Source organism: Myxocyprinus asiaticus, chromosome 19, assembly GCF_019703515.2.
Source record: "Myxocyprinus asiaticus isolate MX2 ecotype Aquarium Trade chromosome 19, UBuf_Myxa_2, whole genome shotgun sequence".
NCBI lineage: Eukaryota > Metazoa > Chordata > Actinopteri > Cypriniformes > Catostomidae > Myxocyprinus > Myxocyprinus asiaticus.
In genome coordinates, this window is record NC_059362.1 from 33,104,161 (window position 1) to 33,124,838 (window position 20,678).

At 40.8% G+C, this 20,678-nt stretch overlaps 1 protein-coding gene across 2 annotated transcripts; it reads left to right on the forward strand.

Annotated features, from left to right (window-relative positions):
- Positions 1-3,693: 3,693 nt before the first annotated feature.
- Positions 3,694-7,284, forward strand: LOC127410356 (potassium voltage-gated channel subfamily F member 1-like). 2 transcript variants are annotated; one of them, XM_051645572.1, is made up of 2 exons: positions 3,694-3,801; positions 5,164-7,284. In XM_051645572.1, exons 1-2 carry the CDS (start codon positions 3,781-3,783, stop codon positions 6,556-6,558), a joined length of 1,416 nt encoding a protein of 471 aa, XP_051501532.1. In that variant the 5' UTR covers positions 3,694-3,780; the 3' UTR covers positions 6,559-7,284. The 2 variants fall into 2 exon arrangements, with proteins under 2 accessions (XP_051501532.1, XP_051501533.1); XM_051645573.1 differs by lacking the exon at positions 3,694-3,801 and having other exon boundaries at positions 5,155-7,284.
- The last annotated feature ends 13,394 nt before the right edge of the window (positions 7,285-20,678 follow it).

Genomic DNA, 20,678 nt, shown 5'->3' on the forward strand with positions numbered 1-20,678 from the left:
TCCATTCACTCAGGACTGAATATCTCTCCCTTTGTGTACACGTACACAAACTTACCAATATACACCACTCATATCAGGTTACAATTAACCCCTCTTGGGAGTCAATATCTTGCCTGAAATGGAAATAAAATTACTGTATGTACAAAAATTATATACGTTTTTTTAGGTATTGTACAGTATAATAAATTGGATTTTGTTTCATGAGATCCTCATTATCATAGAGTGGGTTTGGTAAAAAATATATAAAATAAAAAAAATAAAACACACTAAAAAGTGGTAACCTGCAATTGCTACTTTAATGAGCTGTTTCTACAGTACTTGATCTAAACCTTAAAAATAGTTTTGCTGGTGTAACATGATGAATTCAGGTTGAATCAGGTATGTTAAATAATATTTTTTTTACATGACTCAAACCAGTTAATTTAGACGTTAGCACATGAAGAACATTTCATAGACTTTCAGTGCATATTGAGTTCTACAGATTATCTGTTTATTCAGACCATTTTTTGCATGAATTCCAAAGTTTCATCTTTGTTTTATAATCTTCCAGTTTTATAGAAGAAAAATCTTCGTGAAGATAACATAATGACAAGAGACTTTTGTTGTAATGGATTCTTCTGTAATTCATCCTGAACATAACACTTTGAACCATTATACTCAAGTGGGGGTTACAGGTACAAATTTGGCCTGTTATGTGTCCCAATCCCTCTTGTGTCCACAGTCACTGTCTAATAATGGGGCCAGAGCCCCAAAAGTATTTCAACATCTACAATTATGAAATGCACCGTCGATGTGTGAAAGACCACACAGAATGTTTATTTTTTTTCGATACTCTAACCACGGATGTTCCTCTTAGCACAAGTCACTGCCACTAAACATACAGTATTAAATCATGTGGTGGAAGCATTCTGTGACACCCAATGCTCCATGGTGCTATTTTAGTCCCTTTCCATTTTCAGCAGCCAAAATGACAGACGGAAGCTGTCATTTTGAAGAATGCAGTATATTCAGACTCACTGTGCTAACTTTACCCCACAACACCAGATTTACCTAGGACTGGATTTACTTCAACCAGTATATTGCTAATGGAGAGAGAGAGGGAGAGAGAGAGAGGGAGAGAGAGAGGGAGAGAGGGAGAGAGAGAGAGAGAGAGAGAGAGAGAGAGAGAGAGAGAGAGAGAGAGAGAGAGAGAGATTTGAAAATGTGTAATAACCAATATAAAGAACCAATGTAAACTATATGAACTGGTGTGTAAACCTCTCCAGTCTTCTGCAATATCCTATTTTCTATCCATAAAGCTGATAAAGGGAACAAGAACAAGGACTTTATTATGATCCTGAAATTCTATTTTTGTTCTTATTTTCTACACTGCTAATCCACTACTATATATGTTTTTGTTGATTCTTCATTGTGCAAAGGGGTTATTATAGATTTGCTTATTGCAGCTCATTTCAGCAAATGTGGTGAATTAAAATTATAAGCTTAAAAATACGTTATGCTGTGGAATCTCACAAATAAATGGTCCGCTCTCCATTTAAGTTTAAGTCTATGGGTGACACAGGGATGAGGGATTTGGTGATCAATCAATACGTACCGCTTGTACTGTATCTATGCAAATGCAAAGAATAATATGTAACCAATTCTAGCCAATTTCATCAGTTTCTTTACCATCTATTGATGCTTTATTTCTCTTACTACTGCTCATTAACACTATTCAAAATGCATCAAACCGAACTTTTTAAACGTGATGCAGCAGAGTCTGGACCATCTGTTGAGTCTAAAAACCAAGAAGAGAGAATTATAGCCTGTTTGTTTTTGCAGAACCACAGTACATTTTGATCACTCTGAAATAATTTACTCATTAGCTGCATTACTTAGCAATAAAAGTCTCATTCTCAGTTTTATTTAATAACTTTAGTATCTTTTCCTACCCTTTTTACATGCAATTAAATATTTCAGACAAGAGCTCGAAGGCAATTTCTCATGAAAGGAGAGAGAAACACCAAAACTCTGCAGGAAGTGGAACAAAGTCAGATATTTACATTTTGCTTTAATTCCTAAATATCAAAACTGCAGTTTTCGGATACTACTACTCTATTAATTGTGATAAAAACATGAATACCTTATACTGATACTAAATGCATTTCAGGATGTAGGAAAACTGGTGTACCTCCTAGAGAAATGTGTTAAAAATGGGACAGTTCACTCAAAAATGTTAATTCTGTCATCATTCACTCACCATCATGTTGTTCCAAACCTGTATGTCTTACTTTCTTTAGTGGAACACAGAAGGAGATGTGTGAAGCCGCAGACTGAGACTGCCCTCAGTCAACATTCACTTTTATTGCATCTTTTTTTTTTTTTTTCATACAATGAAATGGTGACTGAGGCTAACATTCTGCCTAATAACTCCTTTTGTGTTCCATAACAGAAAGAAAGTTTCTGGGTTTGGAAAAACGTTTTAGAACTAATGTCAAAATGTAAAATGTTTCACAATGCAAGATGTTCTCAACAACCTGAAGTCTAAATGCCCAGAAGAGGAGAAGGAGACGAAGTGTACAATCACTGAGCAAGGAGCATGCGCATATCAATCAGCATTGTGACGACATGCAGAAGAAAGCAAGGTGAGCGCATATAACTCACATCCTGACCTAGAAAGCCTTTTAAAGCAAGAGTTTTTCGTTGACAGAGATGCAGAGGCGTTCAGATGCATATTGGAACTTTATGTCCCCTGATAGGTCACTGCTGAGCTGGAGACCCACGCTCAACAGGATGATTCATATCCCTAAAGTGATATACATTCTCCTTTTTTGCCATTTAAAAAGAAACATACAATTGTATCGTATACTTGTAATCTATGACAAACTAAAGAGTTAGTTTACCCAAAAATGTCATCATGATGTAGGCCTATCCTCATGACATTTGAACCCTTATGACTTTCATTCTTCCATGGAACACAAAAGCCTCCAAAAGTTACCATTCACTTTCATCTTCTTTCCCTTGAAAATGAATAGTGATAGTGATTTTGTTTCACAAAATAAAGTCATACTGGTTTGGAAGAACATGAGTTTATGTAAATGATGGCAGAATTTTTATTTTTGAGTGAACTGTCCCTTTAAGTTCAAGTAAAGCTGTTATGATAAGCATTAAATATTATATGCGGCCCATGCCATGCAAAGGCAGTTTTATCACTTTGCACAGCATTGTACATTGTACTTTACACTATTCAACACTAGAGGGAGATATTTTAATAAAATGGAAGGGATGTATGAGCATAATTCAACACTGGGTGACTGTTATTTACATGATTAGCAGAAGTTGCACTAAATTGTTTACTGGTTGGTATTGCGCAATCTATTCATATTTAGTGCAAAAATAGTTTGACAAAGGAAAAGCTCAAGTTTGATCGAATTTGAGGAACATTTAACCTCAAATGGGGAAAAAAAAAGGAGTGTAAAAATTTGTAACGTTTTAGTACCATATGATGCTCTATGTTCAGTATTATTATTATTATATATAGGCCTAGTCCTATCTATTATAACCACTGTAAGAGTGTATGTTTTATGACTGCATCGGATCAAGCCTGTTCACAGCTTTGTCTTTAAACATAAATTATCACTCTCCACCCCTCCCATCACGCCTGCTCCATCCTTTACACACTTCCGCACCTACACACAATACACCTTAGTTCTGCACCCTATTACCCGTCTTTACTTCTGTTGCGCCTTTTCGGATTTATTCTCTAAACACGGACATCATGCAGCTGAACTCAGAAGCTTAATGAGACTTGTCCAAAAATCGGTAAGTTTAATCAGAACTCACCCTTTGATTTATAACATTTTATAATTAATATTGCGGAGCGCATGACTTTATTATTGCAGAAAATGTTATGTCTACACCGACTAAAAAGGCTAGACGGCGCCTCGAGACGCGTTTTTAAAAGTTGAAGTTCTTTTTTAGCGTCTAAAAAAAAATAAAATAAAAAAAAAAAAAAACAAGACTGTAACTGTAAGAGACGTCCGTCTGGCGCTTGTTTACAGAAAACAGTTGAAAAACAGGGTGGACAGACGCATAAACGCGTTCGATGTGAACGGCCCCTAAGGACAACATGGCTGTATTTAAATATCTTTTTAACTATTTATTTAATCATTTAACATACAGTTTATAGATGCAAACAATACTGGAAGACTATATACACCAAAAGGAAACTTACAGCTTCACATAGTCTATTCAGAGCTTCGTGATTCCTCACATTTTAAAATGTTTTTAAATAAAATGTCATTTAAAGGGATAGTTCACCAACAAATGAAAATTCTGTCATCATTTACTCACCCTCATGCTATCACAGATGTGCATGACATTCTGTCTTCTGCAGAACACAAACGAAGATTTGTAGAAGAATATCTCAGCTCTGTAGGTTCACACAATTCAAGTGAATGTTGGCCAGAAATGTGAAGGTCCAAAAAGCTTATAAAGGTAACATAAACGGAATCCATAAGACTCTAGTGGTTAAATCTATATCTTCAGAAGCAATATGATTAGGTGTGGGTGAAAAACCGTTCAATATTTAAGTCCTTTTTTTACTGTAATTTCTCCTCCCTGCCCAGCAAGTGGCAATATTCATGAAGAATGTGAATCGTCAAAATAAAAAATAAAAACAAGAAGAAGAATGTGGAAGTGAAAGTGGAGATTTACTGTATAGTAAAAAAGGACTTAAATATTGAAATGTTTCTCACCCACATCTATCATATATTTTCTGAAGACATGGATTTAACCACTGGTTAACCTTATGCTGCCTTTGTGCTTTTTGCAGTTAAATTGTTTTTACCATCATTCACTTGGAGCTACAGAGCTGAGATATTCATCTAAAAATCATTGTTTGTGATCAGCAGAAGAAAGAAAAGCATTCATATCTGGGATGGCATAAGGGTGAGTAAATGATGAGAGAATTAAAAATTTTGGGTGAACTATCCCTTTAATCTAAAAGCAAACAAAGTTGGGTTCGTCTTCTGTCCATTTGCATTTAGAGATATAGGTAATATTTATGAGTCATTTTACTTTTCATAATAGTATAACCTATGGTCTTCTACAAATGTTTCTTTTTTTTAAATTACCTTTTTTCTCTCTCTCTCTCTTGGGATTGTATCAATTGAAATGTGGGAGTTACCGAGGATGCGTTACGTGGACTGTAACAGCTCAGAGGGGAGTGAGGAGACTGAAATTGCTGTAAATATTGGTGGTGTCAAACACGTTCTCTATGGAGACCTGCTGAACCGATATCCTGAAACACGTTTGGCGGAGCTGGCGAACAGTTCCATGGATTGCGCACAAGATCTCTCTGTGCTCTGTGATGACTACGACGCTTCAAAGCAAGAGTTTTACTTTGACAGAGATCCGGAGGTGTTCAGATGCATAATGGAACTTTATTACTGCGGAGAAATTCATATGAAACGAGGAATATGCCCCATGTGTTTCATGAGAGAGATGGACTTCTGGGGCATCGATGCAGACTATCTGGATGAATGTTGCCAGGGTAGTCTAAACGAGGTGGAAACTGAACTGGCAGAAATCGCGGAGAAGGTCAAAACCATCCTGAATGACCTGGAGGGTGATGCCACAGCCACAAGAGGCCAGAGGTGCCAAGTGTTCCTGTGGAAGCTCATGGAGAAACCAGAGTCTTCCTTAGCTGCGCACATAATCGCTATGGTGTCATTTGTCTTCATCTTGCTCTCCTCTGTGGTCATGTGCATGGGCACCATCCCGGAGCTGCAGGTGCAGGACCCTGAGGGGCGCCACGTGGAACACCCAACCCTTGAGTCCATTGAGACGGCTTGCATCATCTGGTTCACCATGGAATACATTCTGCGTCTCGTTTCCTCTTCGAACAAGCTACGCTTTGTGCTTTCCTTCATGAATATAATAGACTTTATGGCCATCATGCCTTTCTACGTGGTGTTAATTCTTACACTCTTAGGCACTTCTGTGATGGAGCTGGCCAACGTGCAGCAAGCAGTGCAGTCGTTACGCATCATGCGCACTGCGCGTATCTTCAAACTGGCGCGCCACTCCTCAGGTCTGCAGACTCTCACCTATGCGCTTAAGAGCAGCTTTAAAGAGCTGGGCATGCTGCTTATGTACATGGTCATGGGAATTTTCCTGTTCTCTGCACTGGGGTACACAATGGAGCAAAGCCACCCGGAAACCATGTTCACCAGCATCCCACAGTCCTTTTGGTGGGCTATCATTACTATGACCACTGTAGGTTATGGAGACATCTATCCTAAAACCACGCTGGGCAGGTGTAACGCTGCTGTCAGTTTTCTGTGTGGCGTGATAGCTATTGCGTTGCCAATCCAACCAATCATTAACAACTTTGTGATTTTTTACAGCAAGCAGCGAGTGCTTGAAACCGCTGCCAAACATGAGATTGAACTCATGGCATTACGTGCAAAGGAGGAAGCGTGCAAGTGCCATAATGCTGAAAAAAAGGCATCGCAGAGGACAAGAGGTTCGGCTGGCATTAGTTCGGTTTGGGACAGTGCTGCTGTGAGCGAGTGACAAATATATTCCATTACTTGGTGATACAACAGTATCTGTGTCCAAATGCCAGCCTGTCCACAAATGCTGGAACAACTAGAGCGTGATCTATCTATCTATCTATCTATCCAGGGGCGTAGATTCCAGGGGGGATGGGGGGAACACACCCCACCCCTTTAATAATCAAAATGAGCAAGTAGAACCCCCCCCATATTTATACCATGATTTATGGAAACAAGTAAATGCTTCACGCTGTAACCCCCCAATGTTCAAGCCAAATCTATGCCCTTGTATCTGTTGCTGTCACCTTGCTCATAATAACATAGGAACCCTAATATATTGGATGTAATAAAAAGAATAACATAATAAAAAAATGGGTTCCCATCCAATACAATTTATTCATGTAGTAGCCTTTAACTATTACAATAAATGTAAATGACAAAAGGTGAACATAACTGTAAATAAAACATATCATTCAAAATAAAGTACAGTACTGTGTGTTATGTATGATAATAATGCCATGTATAATTGCCATTTATCGATCAACTTAATACAAAGTGCACTAAACAAAAACAAAAAAAACCTAAATCAATATTTGGTGGGACCACCCAATGTCTTTACAACAGGACCAAATCTCCTAGGTACACGTGTGCACAGTTTTTCAAGGTAGTTGGCAAATAAGTTGTTCCAAGCATCTTGGAGAACTTGCCACAGTTCTCTGTATTAAGGTTGCCTCTTCATGTTATTCCAGAGCTCTGTAGGTCCATACAATGCAAGTGAATGGTGGCCAGAACTTTGAGGGTCCAAAAAGGACAAAGGCAGCATAAAAGCAATCCATACAACTCCATAAATCCATATCTTTAGAAGCGATATTGTAGGTGTGGGTTGGGGTTGTCACGGTTATTTTACAATACTATACCAGCTAAAGTATCACGATACCAAGCAGTATCATGATACCACACGATACGTGTTAATTCTTAACACAGTTTGTCATAGTGGTTCTTAGAAACTAGCCATTCCACTTGTTGCTCCGGAAGTGGTGAAAATAACTGATGATTGAACTGGGAGAGGGCTCAAATGGACTAACTTGTTATCTAATACATTTTTAGTTTTGATGGAAAAAAAATCTTCACTGCATCAAAATGGCCAATTCAAATGGCAATGGCCTTAAATTTTTATTCCATTATTTCTGTGTTATTTGAATGTTGGTAACATAAAAATAAAAGATATTATAACGTTAAAAAGACTGTTTTGAACAGCTGTTTCATTATTACAACCGCTTCAGACCCCCTCTCTCCTGGTAAACAGCAGTGCAAATGCAGATTACGTACACCAGTTTGACCGCACACCTCAGGGACATGATCAAATCAATCTGATCATAAATGTGAAGATCACATCTTGTGTCCTGTGCAAGCCTTGAGGTGTTACGTGGATGCTACCATTTCTCTTAGACAAACAGATTAGCTATTTGTTTGCTCAGGCTGTGCGGCTGTATCCAAGCAGAAACTGTCACATTGGATTGTGGAGGTGATCACTCTGACAAACAAGAAAGCCCTGCAAGGAAGTATTTCTTGTCATTCTACTAGGGCTGTGTCTATATCTTGGGCTGCCTTTAGAGGGGTCTCCATGGCAGATATCTGTGCAGCTGCTACCTGGGCTTCTCCATGTACCTTTGCTCGCTTTTACAAGGTCAATTTTGCTACCTTCATGCAGTGAGTTCAGCGGTTCTTCAGGGACAGCCTTAACTGTTTTTCAGGTGGGTGGCATTCCTCATGACTGTGTTGGTAGTAGTCATCCACTAGTGCTTAAGCACCGCCTCTGGTTGTCAGGAGGAATGAAACAGAACACTAGTTATGTAGGTAACTGTGGTTCTGCCTGAGAAATACGTACCGAGGCTGAGCGCTGAGCTAATGTGGCTATTATCCTCGAGGCTCAGCCTACGTCACTATGTGACTTTGTTGGTATATTCTCTCGACCTATCTAACTGGTGCTGCGATAATCCACTTGTGCTTAAGCACCACCTCTGGCGGTGATCTGGAATTCACAGAACCACAGTTACCTATGTAACTAGCGATAATATGTGTTTAAATAAAACTTTGGAGAGTGAGAACTTACAATTCACGTAACAAGATTTGGAATTATTTTGGGTTTTGCCCGATGAGACTGGGAAAACCCATCTGCCATGAATGTCTACATAGATTTCAAGCCAAAGGGGGAAACAGCAGCAACCTTATTAAACACCTTCGGACACATCCTACTACTTCCGCAGAATACACACAGGTTAGTGCCACTTCATTTAACCTAATTGCTTTATCTTAACATTTACAGATTTACAGTTTCTCTGAAAAATTTGGCACTCATTTGTTTTTTTCCAATTACAAATGCAAAGGATAATAGCCACATTAGCTCAGCGCTCAGCCTCGGTACGTATTTCTCACGCAGAACCACAGTTACCTACATAACTAGCGTTCTGTTTCATTCCTCCTGACAACCAGAGGCAGTGCTTAAGCACTAGTGGATGACTACTACCAACACAGTCATGAGGAATGCCACCCACCTGAAAAACAGTTAAGGCTGTCCCTGAAGAACCGCTGAACTCACTGCATGAAGGTAGCAAAATTGACCTTGTAAAAGCGAGCAAAGGTACATGGAGAAGCCCAGGTAGCAGCTGCACAGATATCTGCCATGGAGACTCCTCTAAAGGCAGCCCAAGATATAGACACAGCCCTAGTAGAATGACAAGAAATACTTCCTTGCAGGGCTTTCTTGTTTGTCAGAGTGATCACCTCCACAATCCAATGTGACAGTCTCTGCTTAGATACAGCCGCACAGCCTGAGCAAACAAATAGCTGATCTGTTTGTCTAAGAGAAATGGTAGCATCCATGTAACACCTCAAGGCTTGCACAGGACACAAGATGTGATCCCTTGACTCATCTGATTGGGACAAACACTGAAATGCATCCAGATTAATGGACTGATTCACGAACTGACGAAAACAAGATGGATTTGGCCAGAGCACAACGCCAGAATAGAGCATCTGCTACCTGATTGCTTGACCCTGGGAGGTGAACTACCCTCAGTGATGCTAGTCGGGGAAGAGACCAGGCGAGAATCTTGTGTGTGAGATGCAAGGACTTGAGTGACTTCATGCCACCCTGATAGTTCATCTGGAACATCGTTGAGGTGTTGTCTTACCGAATGAGCACATGACGGCCTGCCAGAACCAGCAAGAAATATTGCAGGGCTAGGAAAACCATGCGTAATTCCAGGAGGTTGATTTGATCCGTGGACTGATCTTAAGACCAACGTCCACAAATACCCCTGTGATTCCATGTTGCACCCCACCCCATGAGGGAAGCATCGGTCGTGACCACCTCCTGATGAGAAGGAATGACCCCTAGGGGTACATCTGTCATTAAAAAAACCTAGCAATTCCATTGTGTCAATGCATGAACACAGTGGTGGGAAACAATGATCAACTGATGACGATGTCTGGTGGGGTTCAACCGCAAACTGTTGTTCCACCGCTGGAGAGGCCTGAGGTGGGGCAAGCTTAGTGGAATCACAGAAGTGGCAGCAGTCAGCATCCCCATAAGCTGTAGAAACACTCTGTATGGCAACTTCGTTCACAGCCAGAAAATGAGCAAGGAGCTGCAGAATATTGTCTGCCCGAGCATGTGAAAGAGTGGCAGTCATCCCAATGAAAGTAACCGATTGCACTAGAATCAGGCAACACTTTGTCTCGATTATAGCGAGACCCAGTTTCTGCACATGCTCTAAAAGCAGTCTGGTGTCGTGGACAGCTTGATGCCTTGTGGGGGCACAAAGCAGCCAGTCGTCCAAATAAGGAAGGAACCGCATTCCTCTGGATCATAGAGGATACAGAGCTGCACTCATGCACCTCATGAAAATACGAGGGGCCAGAGACAGACCGAATGGTAGGACCTTGAAGTGGTAAGATTGGTTTTCGAAACTGAATCGAAGAAACTTCCTGTGCTGAGGTGCAATTGGAGCATGAAAGTATGCATCCTTCAGGTTGACACTTGTAAATCAATCTTCCCTCATGACAGACCGAAGAACGTCAGCTGCATGTAACATTCGGAAAGGCAGAGTTTTCAGGAACAATTTTAGATGCCTATATGAATAAAAGCCCTCCCTTTGAATGAGGGGATGAACCTTTTCTATGGCTCTCTTCTCCAACAGGGAACGAATTTCCTGAGAAAGAGCCACTGAACGAACTGCATTCTTGACCACTGTAGGGACAATCCTCAAGAACTTGGGGGGCCACCGTCCCGCAGAGTCTTCTTACAATCCTCAGGCAGTTTCGCCTGAGCAAGCCACACTTGGCGGCAGGCTGCCAGAAGTGTGGCAGTAAGAGTACCTAGTTGACCATGTTGCACATGGCCCATATCCAGAAGAGCTGTCTGCAGGAACTGAGAAACTGAGGGGTCAACATTTGCCAAATCCAATGTACTGGTGGTAGCGAGGAGTAATTGACAGATTGTATTCTCAGCGTGGATTATATAGGCAACAGATTCTTATGCCTTTTTCAGCAGCGAGTCAAGAGGCTCTTCCCCAATTCCTTTATTTGAACTATCTTCATCCTCCTGTGTTATAGTTACAGGAGAGGCAGGCACCACAGACTGAAGCGATTGAAGGAGACATTTTAGCTCTGACATCTCAGAAGAAAGGACAGCAACTTCAGAACTTCTTAGAAAGTGAATTCTCCTCCATACGATCACTCCATATACGATCGCGCGCACGGGGAACTGGCTACGGTGGCGGGAAGAGAACGGGGAAAACACAGGGGGAGGGGAGAGAGAGTGGGAGGGCTCTTCCGCCCTCTGGTATGCCGCTATCTGGTCCTCCGCCAATCGAACAGCCTCCTCCAGCAATGCCGGGTGGTAGCACTGGACACATTGCGCTGTTCCTCGCGGTAGCCGATGGACGAGCTGCTCCAGTACCACCTGATCGATTATTCCCTGGACGTCGCGATCCCCCACCAGCAACCATCTCTGGCAGGCGTCTTGGAGTCGTTAGGTGCGGCCGGTCATCTCCAACTTCATTGACCGGAATAGTTGGCGATGCTACTCCTGACTACGGCCAACCCGCTGCAGGATGGTCTTCTTTGGGTCCTCATAAGCCAGGAGGTTCGCTGCTGGCAGTTGTTGTGCTGCGAGCTGGGCTTCCCTGGACAGCAACGGGAGGAGCCTGGCCACCCACTGATCACGTGGCCAGCTCCATATCTCAGGAAGGCTTCCAGGTCATCCTCGGCCCCCATCTTCAGAAGCGTGGGTGGGGGCATGGGGCTGTGGTTGTCTGGGGAGGTGGCCGAGGCTCTCTCCTGGCTGAGAAGGCTCTGGATCGCATGCCAGTCCACGGCATGAGCCCGAAGGATCTCAAAGAACTGGCAATCTTGATCTTGCCGGAGCTCAAGCAGGGATTGTTGGTGGGACTGGTGTAAGCCAGCAAGGGATTTGAGGATCTCTGCCAACTGGGAGGACTCTATGGGGCGTACTTCAAGTTCCCGGGTTTCGGCACTAGTGTAACAGCTCACAAACACAAGGGAAGGAGAATACAGGGAAGCAGGTTTTTCCAGGCTCAGGTAGGACTTTTAATCAGCCACTTCAATGCTTTACAACTTCACAAACTCGTCGGCTTCACAGTCACGTAGACTTAAACTCACTAGCTTCACAGGCACGTAGTAACTTAAACACCTCAGCTTCACAACAATAACAGATTAAACGTTGCAGCTTCAGGAGCACCGTGGCCTTCCTTGTGCCAGACTCTCTCTCCTCTCTGCTGGTGGCATGGCTGCTTATATGCTGCACAGAAACAGATCAATATTCAAGTCCTTTTTTACTATAAATTTTCCTCACTGCCCAGTAGTTGGCAATATATATAATACATTAAGTTGATATAATACACAGATAACACAAGGCACACCCTAAGAAGGAAGCAAATGTTCCATGCAGCTGACTGTATCCAAAATCTTCCAAGTCAATTGCTCATGGATCAGCATTGAGTTACACACATAGCATCATAACCAGAGCACACAGCTAGCACACCAGACACATTTAGGAATCTCAAAGACCACAGCTTGTCAACTTCTAAAACTACGAACTATGTTCCCCCAATAAGTGCCAGCCAGGAGGTAAAATCAACCATAACGCACAAGCTGTAAAACTGCCACAAGCCTATATTTAAAGTGAAAATATGTTCCCATTGTGTCTTACAAAACATCTATTTTCACTGTGACCTGAAAAGATCATTGTGCTTGACCTTTACAAAATTAATGGAAGTATTATTGAGTGTCTCTCCCCTAGAGACAAACAGGTGTGAGCTAATCATTTTTCATAGTTTATGTGAATTCCCTCACTGAGAGGGAGCAACTGAAATTTAACTAAAAAAATTGCATTTATAATTACGTTAAAATGTGCAGATCCACTTAACGTACCAAGAGACAAAGGCAGCTGCTGTGATTTAATCTGAATGGGTTGTAGGAAATTACATGTTTGGACGTTTTAATATTTAAAAGCACTATAGGAGCCCCCTTGTTCTGTTGGAATAAAGCTATTTCTCAAAAGGAAAACAGACGAAACTACAGAAGTGTTCTTTAGGGTGGTTTCACATATAGTATGTTTTAAGTGAACCAAACTCAGTTCGGATAAAGTGAACCAGAAGGGGAACCAGCCGCAAATGACCTCAGTTCTTTTGATGTTCACCAAAAGTAAGTGGACTTAAAAGAGGACCCAGTTTCTTTTTTGGACCTCTTCACATTATTGTGGTCTCACCACTTGTTGTTTACACCACAGCTCCTTAGGAACTCAGACCCCATTGTAGCTAGGGTGTCAAGATTATGAAATCTGGCTGACAATCATTTTTCATAAATAATTGTGATTATTATGGTAAGCAATTGTCATACAAATTGTCATACTTCTTAATGTGTACGTATGTTTATGACAGATAGGCCTACATCTTAAATAGTCATTTATTGATATTTAACTTGAAATCATATAATAAAATGGGGCTATATGATTACTTTTAAGGCTTTAAAAAATATAGAATTTTTCATAAAGAATTATTGCACAGGGATAGGATTACATAAAGATTTATAGTTTATATGTTATATCATATTATATAATTTATGAAATGCAATAGTAATAATGTATACTGTATTTCTGTCCTAAATTCTTCACTCTCTCACGTTAAGGCTCTCCGAATAAACCTACAAGCCCTTATTTCGCATGAAGGAAAACATTTGAAATTCTATGTGCATTTGAAAATATGTTTCTTTATCTAGAATCTTGGAGTGATTTTAGACTCCTCATTACTTTTCAATAAGCAGATCAATGCTGTTGTCAAAGGTAGCTTTTTCCACCTGAGATCTATCATTAAAATAAAACATTTTCTTTCCCATAAAGACTTGGAAATTGTGATCCACTCACTTATTAAACAGCGTTATCCCACCTACAGCTGGTTAAAAATGCGGCAGCTAGGCTTTTAACAGGGTCAAGAAAGAGGAATCATGTTTCCCTGGTTTTAGCATCTCTACACCTGCTTCCTCTGAAATTCAGGGCCGATTTTAAAATTCTGACTTTTGTCTACAAGGCACTATCTGGTCTCGCGCCCCAATATATCAGTGACCTTCTCCTCCTTTACTCCCCCACCAGAGTGCTCATGTAATGCTCCTGTTCTACCCGCTCTGTACAGGTCTCAGCATGGGAGGTGGGTGTGCTAACAAGGAGGCTAAAGGCTAGAGCCCCTAATGTCAGTCACTAGTGCACCTCTTGAAGTCAGGAGAGTGAGGTTTATTAATTATTACATTACACTCACCCCCCTAAACCTCACTCCCATCCAGGTCATGGCACCATTGTGAAGCTCCTGTTCTACCTGCTCCATACGGGACTTGAACTGGCATCTCTGGCATGGGAGGTGGGTGTCCTAACAAGGAGGCTAAAGCCCCTAGCATCAGTCACTAGTGCACCTCTTGAGATCAGGAGAGTGAGGTTTATATACATTGCACAGCTGTCTATCAGCTGATCACAGTTACACTCAGGTCTTCTGATCAACTTCTATTGCGGGTTCCTCGTTGCCGCTATAGATCTAAGGGTGACCGTGCCTTTTCTGTGATAGGTCCTAATCTATGGAATAGTCTTCCTCATCACTAGCCATTTTCAAATCTTCTTTAAAAACATATTTTTTATTCTGTAGCTTTTGAATAGATCATTGAATAGTTTGAAATGGATAAATACATGATGCTGTATCTAAATGTTTTTATTTATTTTATTATGTTTTATATTGAACTTTAACTCAATCTGTTGTTTGATCTGCAAAGCACTTTGGGTCAACTGTTCAGTTTAAATGTGCTCTATAAATAAAGGTTGACTGACTGAATGATCTATCATCTCGAGAGAAATGGTGCAAGCAAGCGTTTCCTCCTGCGTTGCCATTGCGCAAATAAAATTAAAGTGAAACTATAAAAATCCTCGACTGTATTTTCGTGGGAGTTTGGCACGAACCTCCATAGACGGTACACCCATCAGAGCACATTAAAGTGGTTCATCTTAACATGCTGCTCTGCCCTGAATGCAGCCAGTCCATTCATTATAGGTGCTCAAATAATACAAGAATGGAATATGAGACACAAAAACACGTCATGGTAATCATGGTATATCTATATTAGCTTTAAATACCCATATGTAGACTGTACAGTAAATTGTGACTGGAATATGAAGTATGTAATGCAGCTATGTATGGCAAGCCACGAGGTACTGATGTCATAAAATGCAAAGCGGACTGGTACTTGTTTGCTTTCACATCGCACAAATCAATCTGAGGTGGTCTGAGTACGGTTAGCTTTTGGGTCATTTTAGGGGGGTCTGAGACCTCTTAGGTTGTCACAGCTCACATGGTAAAAGCTGATAGGTCCTTTGACGTGTAATCAGGTAGCAAATCAACTTGCATACTCACTCTTTGCCTGACATTTAAATTTGCTCAGTTTGCAAGTGAGTCTGTTTCATTTTTTTTTAAACCTTTCACCCCAGCTGAGCTTCACCTGTCTAGTCTACAATGTCTGCAGTCTGCAAAAATAACTCTCTTTTTACCTTAATTTTAAACTTTACTATTTAAATGGATAGGTAACATACTCATAAAAGAGAAAATTCTGTCATTATTTACTCATCCTATGTTGATCCAAACCAAATTGTTCCAAATTGTTCTGTGAAAAACATAAGGAGATGTTAGGCAGAATGTTAGTCTCAGTCACCATTCATTTTGATTTCATCTTATTTCATGAAATGACTGACTTAAGCTGTCATTCCTTAACATTTTGCCTAACAAAGTCAAATGGGTTTTGAATAACATAAAGTTGAGTAAGTGATTACAGAACTTTTGTGAACTAACCCTTTAAATTTCTAGATATCTCTTTACTGTGGTATGCATTTAATCATAGTCCTACTTTGTAGTACTATTAACCGGCAAGTTATTCCTTTATTGATGGGACCTTGAATCATTCAGCTTTGATTGGATGAGAAAGACTAGATTTTAGTAATAACTCTAGGTATGGCTAATTTTGCTTGCAAATAATATGGAAAAGACATTTCCTACCCATGGCATTCATGTGAAAGATGAATTCAAAACCTATTCTGACCAGACTGGTTTTATTCAAAGCAAAAGCAACCTCTGACTGAAATCAATCAACATAAAATGTGAGTTATGATGAGAGTAAAATGCAGATTAATTGGAAGATGGCTTGGTGCCACAACCACAGTAAAAACATGTAGTGCCCAACTATTCGGCTATGCCACCTATCATGAGGACAAATACAAGTGTCTGAAGGAGAACATTACAGTTTTTCTCAATCGCTTTGGCTCATGTTTTTGAAAAAGTCTTAACATTCTCTAAACTGTAAGTGCAATTGTCACAACTGTTTTATGGGACATCACAACTCTATTGCATGTTAGCAAAATGTAGTAACTCACCCAAAACATTGAATTCATGCTTCAAAACCAAGTTATTGTGTCAGTAAATTGGCCAATGCCACCAAAATGAAACGTTTTTTTTGTCATTGTGTGAGCCGTACTGGTCAAAATGTTTAGATGTTTTTCACCATGGCAGTCAACCCTGGAAATGTTTGTTATATACAAACTTCATTTTTGTTGACACTGACTGCTTACTGTACTATAGAAGAATGTCAGTTTTGTCAAGCTGAATGTTATTGTGGATCACACTGAGCTTTTTAGGTTCCGATTTCAACAGTAGGTAAAAGTTTACTGGGAAAAGTCAATACTGTACAATACTGTAGTACACAGGAAAGGGATATGCACATTTGTATGTATACAGTTAATTAATTTTTGTAGCAATGTGTTACATGTAAACAGAAAATTCAAATTTGCATGTCCATTTTTACACATTTCATACATGTAAAGTCACATATAGTGAACAGAAAATTGCCACAAATTGATATTAGCAGACTAAAAGATTTAGCAGACATCACAAACATTCCATGTCGTAGATATTTATGGAATATACATGTATGTCTGACAGATTTTGACAACTGAATGGACAATTTTGCATGTGATGGCTCACACGATGAAAGAATGTTTCAGTAGTTCGTATGTTAATGTAATCTTGTGTTGAAGCAGTAAACTTATTTGGCTTGCTGTCCGTATACTGGAGGGCTCGGAGCTGGAGACTCGACTCGACTCGAGTCCTGATTACCCCCAAAAAAAGGCGAGGGAGAGAGCGCTCACTGCATTCGAACGGGTAAGCTCAGCAAGCAGTCGAACGGAGAGTTGGCTCGCACTGTGTTCGAAAGGGAGGGCTCACACTGCGATTTGAACGGGAGACTGCTCTATAGAGAGAGAGCGCTCACTGCATTCGAATGGGTAAGCCCAGCAAGCAATCGAATGGGTGCCACTCTTTATCTGAAACAAAAAGCCGATTGGTAGCCTCAGAGGGGAGAGCTCATGATACAAGGACGTGGATGAGATTGCGCGGCATTTTATGGAGTGGACTATGCTGCGATTCAAATGGGAGGACTTCTAATTTAAATATATATACACATACATTTATATATGTACATGTGTACACACATACATACACATACATATATATACCCACACATATACACACATATGCATAAATACACACGCACACATACATACGCACATGCACACACATCCGCGCCTATACACACGTATGCGCGTGTGTATGTAGAATGTGGAGACGATTGGATCTGATGTACAGTAGGTGTGATATGCGTCTGAGGACCAACGACCGATGTGGGAATGTCTGTAAGCGAGAAATGAAGCAAGAGATTGGTAAGGTTGGATGGGGGAGGGCAAATTGAAAATGTAAATCGAATTCCCCTTTTTAAATTGACCCCTTTTTTGATTGATTTAAATTGTTTCGTTATCTATAATTTGCAGGTCTGAGAAGGTGGGATGGATTTTGGGATCGAAATGAGTGTTGAAAGCCGAAAAAGGCTAGAATGAACATAGCGTCAAGCATGCGGGCTGTGTTTAATGAATGGTAACCAAGGCGGAGGGTTGTTAGGCATTTTGTTAAAATGTCGATGGTTAGAGGCATTCTGGTGTCTGGGCGTGCAGGTTGAGTTTTTTAATTCCTTTAATTAGCAAAGAAATTTGGGGGTTATTGATTGCTGGGGCTAACTTGCCGAAAATTAATTTGTGGAAGAAATGCCTTTGATGGTACCTGGTTGAATGCCTTTGAATTGATTTAGGAAAGAAATAAAAGATGGAATGGATAGTAGGGAAAAATTTGGGAACTGCAGTTTTGCAGTTGTAGGTTTGGTGAAATTGTTTGAAGCTTTTCCAGGCTGTCCAGTAGGCTTGGAGAGTTCTCGGTGAGACTATTCGAATTATGGAGTCAAGTGATGCAGTTGTTTGAGAGGATGGTCTATAGAAATCTCAGCTCCGAACAGGGAGGTACCGGGATCGGAGTCGAGTCTGGCTGACGCCGCGCTGGCTGAAGGCCTTTTACGGGATGGAAGTTTGGTGAGGGAGAAATGGCCTGTAACTGAAACCCCGGATGGCTGTGAGCAGTCGAGTTAAAGTTTACCTCGGAGTTTTAGAGGTAGAAGGAATGTCATGTTGAGAAGAGACATATAAATCATATAACTGGATTTTGCTTTGCCTGAGAGAGAAGTGGATGTTAGAAGCGGCTAGAGCTTGGCAAAGTTTATTAACTGTCCGTTTTGAAATGACAGGTATTGTTGGGTGGTCGGCAGAGGTTGAAGATCTGAGCGATCTGGACGGTGGAGGAGAGGGCTGATTCCTCCGTCTTGAAGTGCGGGTTGCTGAGCGAGAAGCTCTGCGTCCTCGGCTTGGAGCAGCCAGATCGATGACGGCGTTGGATGGAGGAGTGTCTTTGCCGGAATTGGATGGCTGTGATGAAGCAATGATGGGAGAGTTGAAGAGTTCCTCGTCTGAGGGAAAGAGATCCAGTTCAGACATCTTTGCTGGCTTGAGGGTTGGACACACTTGTCAGGAGTGTTGTCACAGGAAGCAGGTAAGCAGCGGCTTATATACTCCTGTTCGTGGGCTGTGATTTGTCAGATTAAAATTAACATGCTCCTCCCGAACCTCTGTTAATTAACTCCATTTAGAAGTTGTGAAAAGTTTGACAAATGACACTGAGAATCAACTCATCAGCTTTGATCAGCAAGCCATGTGCAATTAGTTATTGTGCAAATTTTAGACAATTGTACTTACTCTTTTACACACATGTGCCAAAACATGTGCAATTTGCTTAAATGAATAAGAAATTCAAATCTGGTGTGAACAAGAAACTAATTGTTCAGAGATTTGAACTTATTGTTTTGAAAAAAATTATTCTCCTTCGAGAACTGAGCCAAAGCGATTGAGAAAAACTGTAATAGCCCAGACAGCGAACTAACTATTGACAGAAGGCATTAAGTCATAACTGATGTCATTAAGTTTTATATGCAGTAGTTAGCTGTGAGTAGCTTTTAAGGGCTTGAAAGCATGGCAAACGTGCCTCTCAGGGTGTCAGGCCTGTGTCACATCGTACACGCAAGCAATGCGTAAACCAAGCAGAAGTGTAAATACAACAGCAGGCTCGCATTGTGCTTTCACAATGCGCATTTCCTTTTATGAATGCAATAAATTAAAAAATGGTTATCGGGATTCGGGAGTTGACCATTGAGAATTATTGCAAGCTTGATCATCATGAAATCTAATTTACATTAGAGAGGGATCACATTTACATCCAAATGATAATTAATTTACATGGATTGGAACCCATAGCCCAAAGTGCAGCTATAAACTGCTAAAATTGTCTGGATTCAGTTAGACTTACCAACATGATCACACAGGAACTTGACATGTTGTTCCAGTATCCTGACATTGACATTCTGCCGAGTTACTGACAAAGCGAATCTTTGCATCAGTTCAAATGTGTTCAATGATAGCGCGTTGCGCGAGCCAACTCAGAGGCACAGGTTCTGGTCCCATGGAAACCAGGAAGTAATCGCGTTTACATAATCATTGATGTGCGTGATGTGGAGGTTGCATGTTCCCTCTAAGATTCCTCCTCTGACGATTAGGTTTAGGGTTGGGGTATGGGTTAGGGCATTTAGTTAATAAAATATGCATTTCTGTTGACTGTACTACAACATTTACAACTAAAAACAACTCTGCTTCACAGCACAGCTTTGCTTACACAGTCATTGTGAAAGCTGTAAAAAAGTAAATTTGTGCTGCTTTCACGTGCGGTGTAAAACAGGCCTTCTTCTTCTCAGCCTAATGTCATCTCAGCTGCTGCTAGGAATGTCAATCCAGAAGGACTCATTCCTATTTTAAAGGAAATGTCAGTCATGCTATAATCTACTCACACAATAGCAAGGTCATAGAACAGCTAAGTTTTAAAAGCCCAGTAAATCCCTGCTCTTAAATCATATGGCGGCACACACCGTCCACAACGTTCACTGGCCCGATTGAGGTTTCTTGAAGAACCAATGTAGTGCCCCTCAGGCAAGTGTCCCATCTACACAAAAGACACTTTTATTGAAGATATGTTTGTGGCAGACAAGCCTCTTGTTCGGTAGGGAAAGGAGGACCCGGATTAACCATCAGCAAGACTTTAATTACAACAT

Coding starts and splice junctions, on each gene's coding strand:
- LOC127410356 (XM_051645572.1), top strand. CDS start 3,781: ATGAGACTTGTCCAAAAATCG. Junction 3,802..5,163: donor TGAGACTTGTCCAAAAATCG/GTAAGTTTAATC, acceptor GAAATGTGGGAG/TTACCGAGGATGCGTTACGT.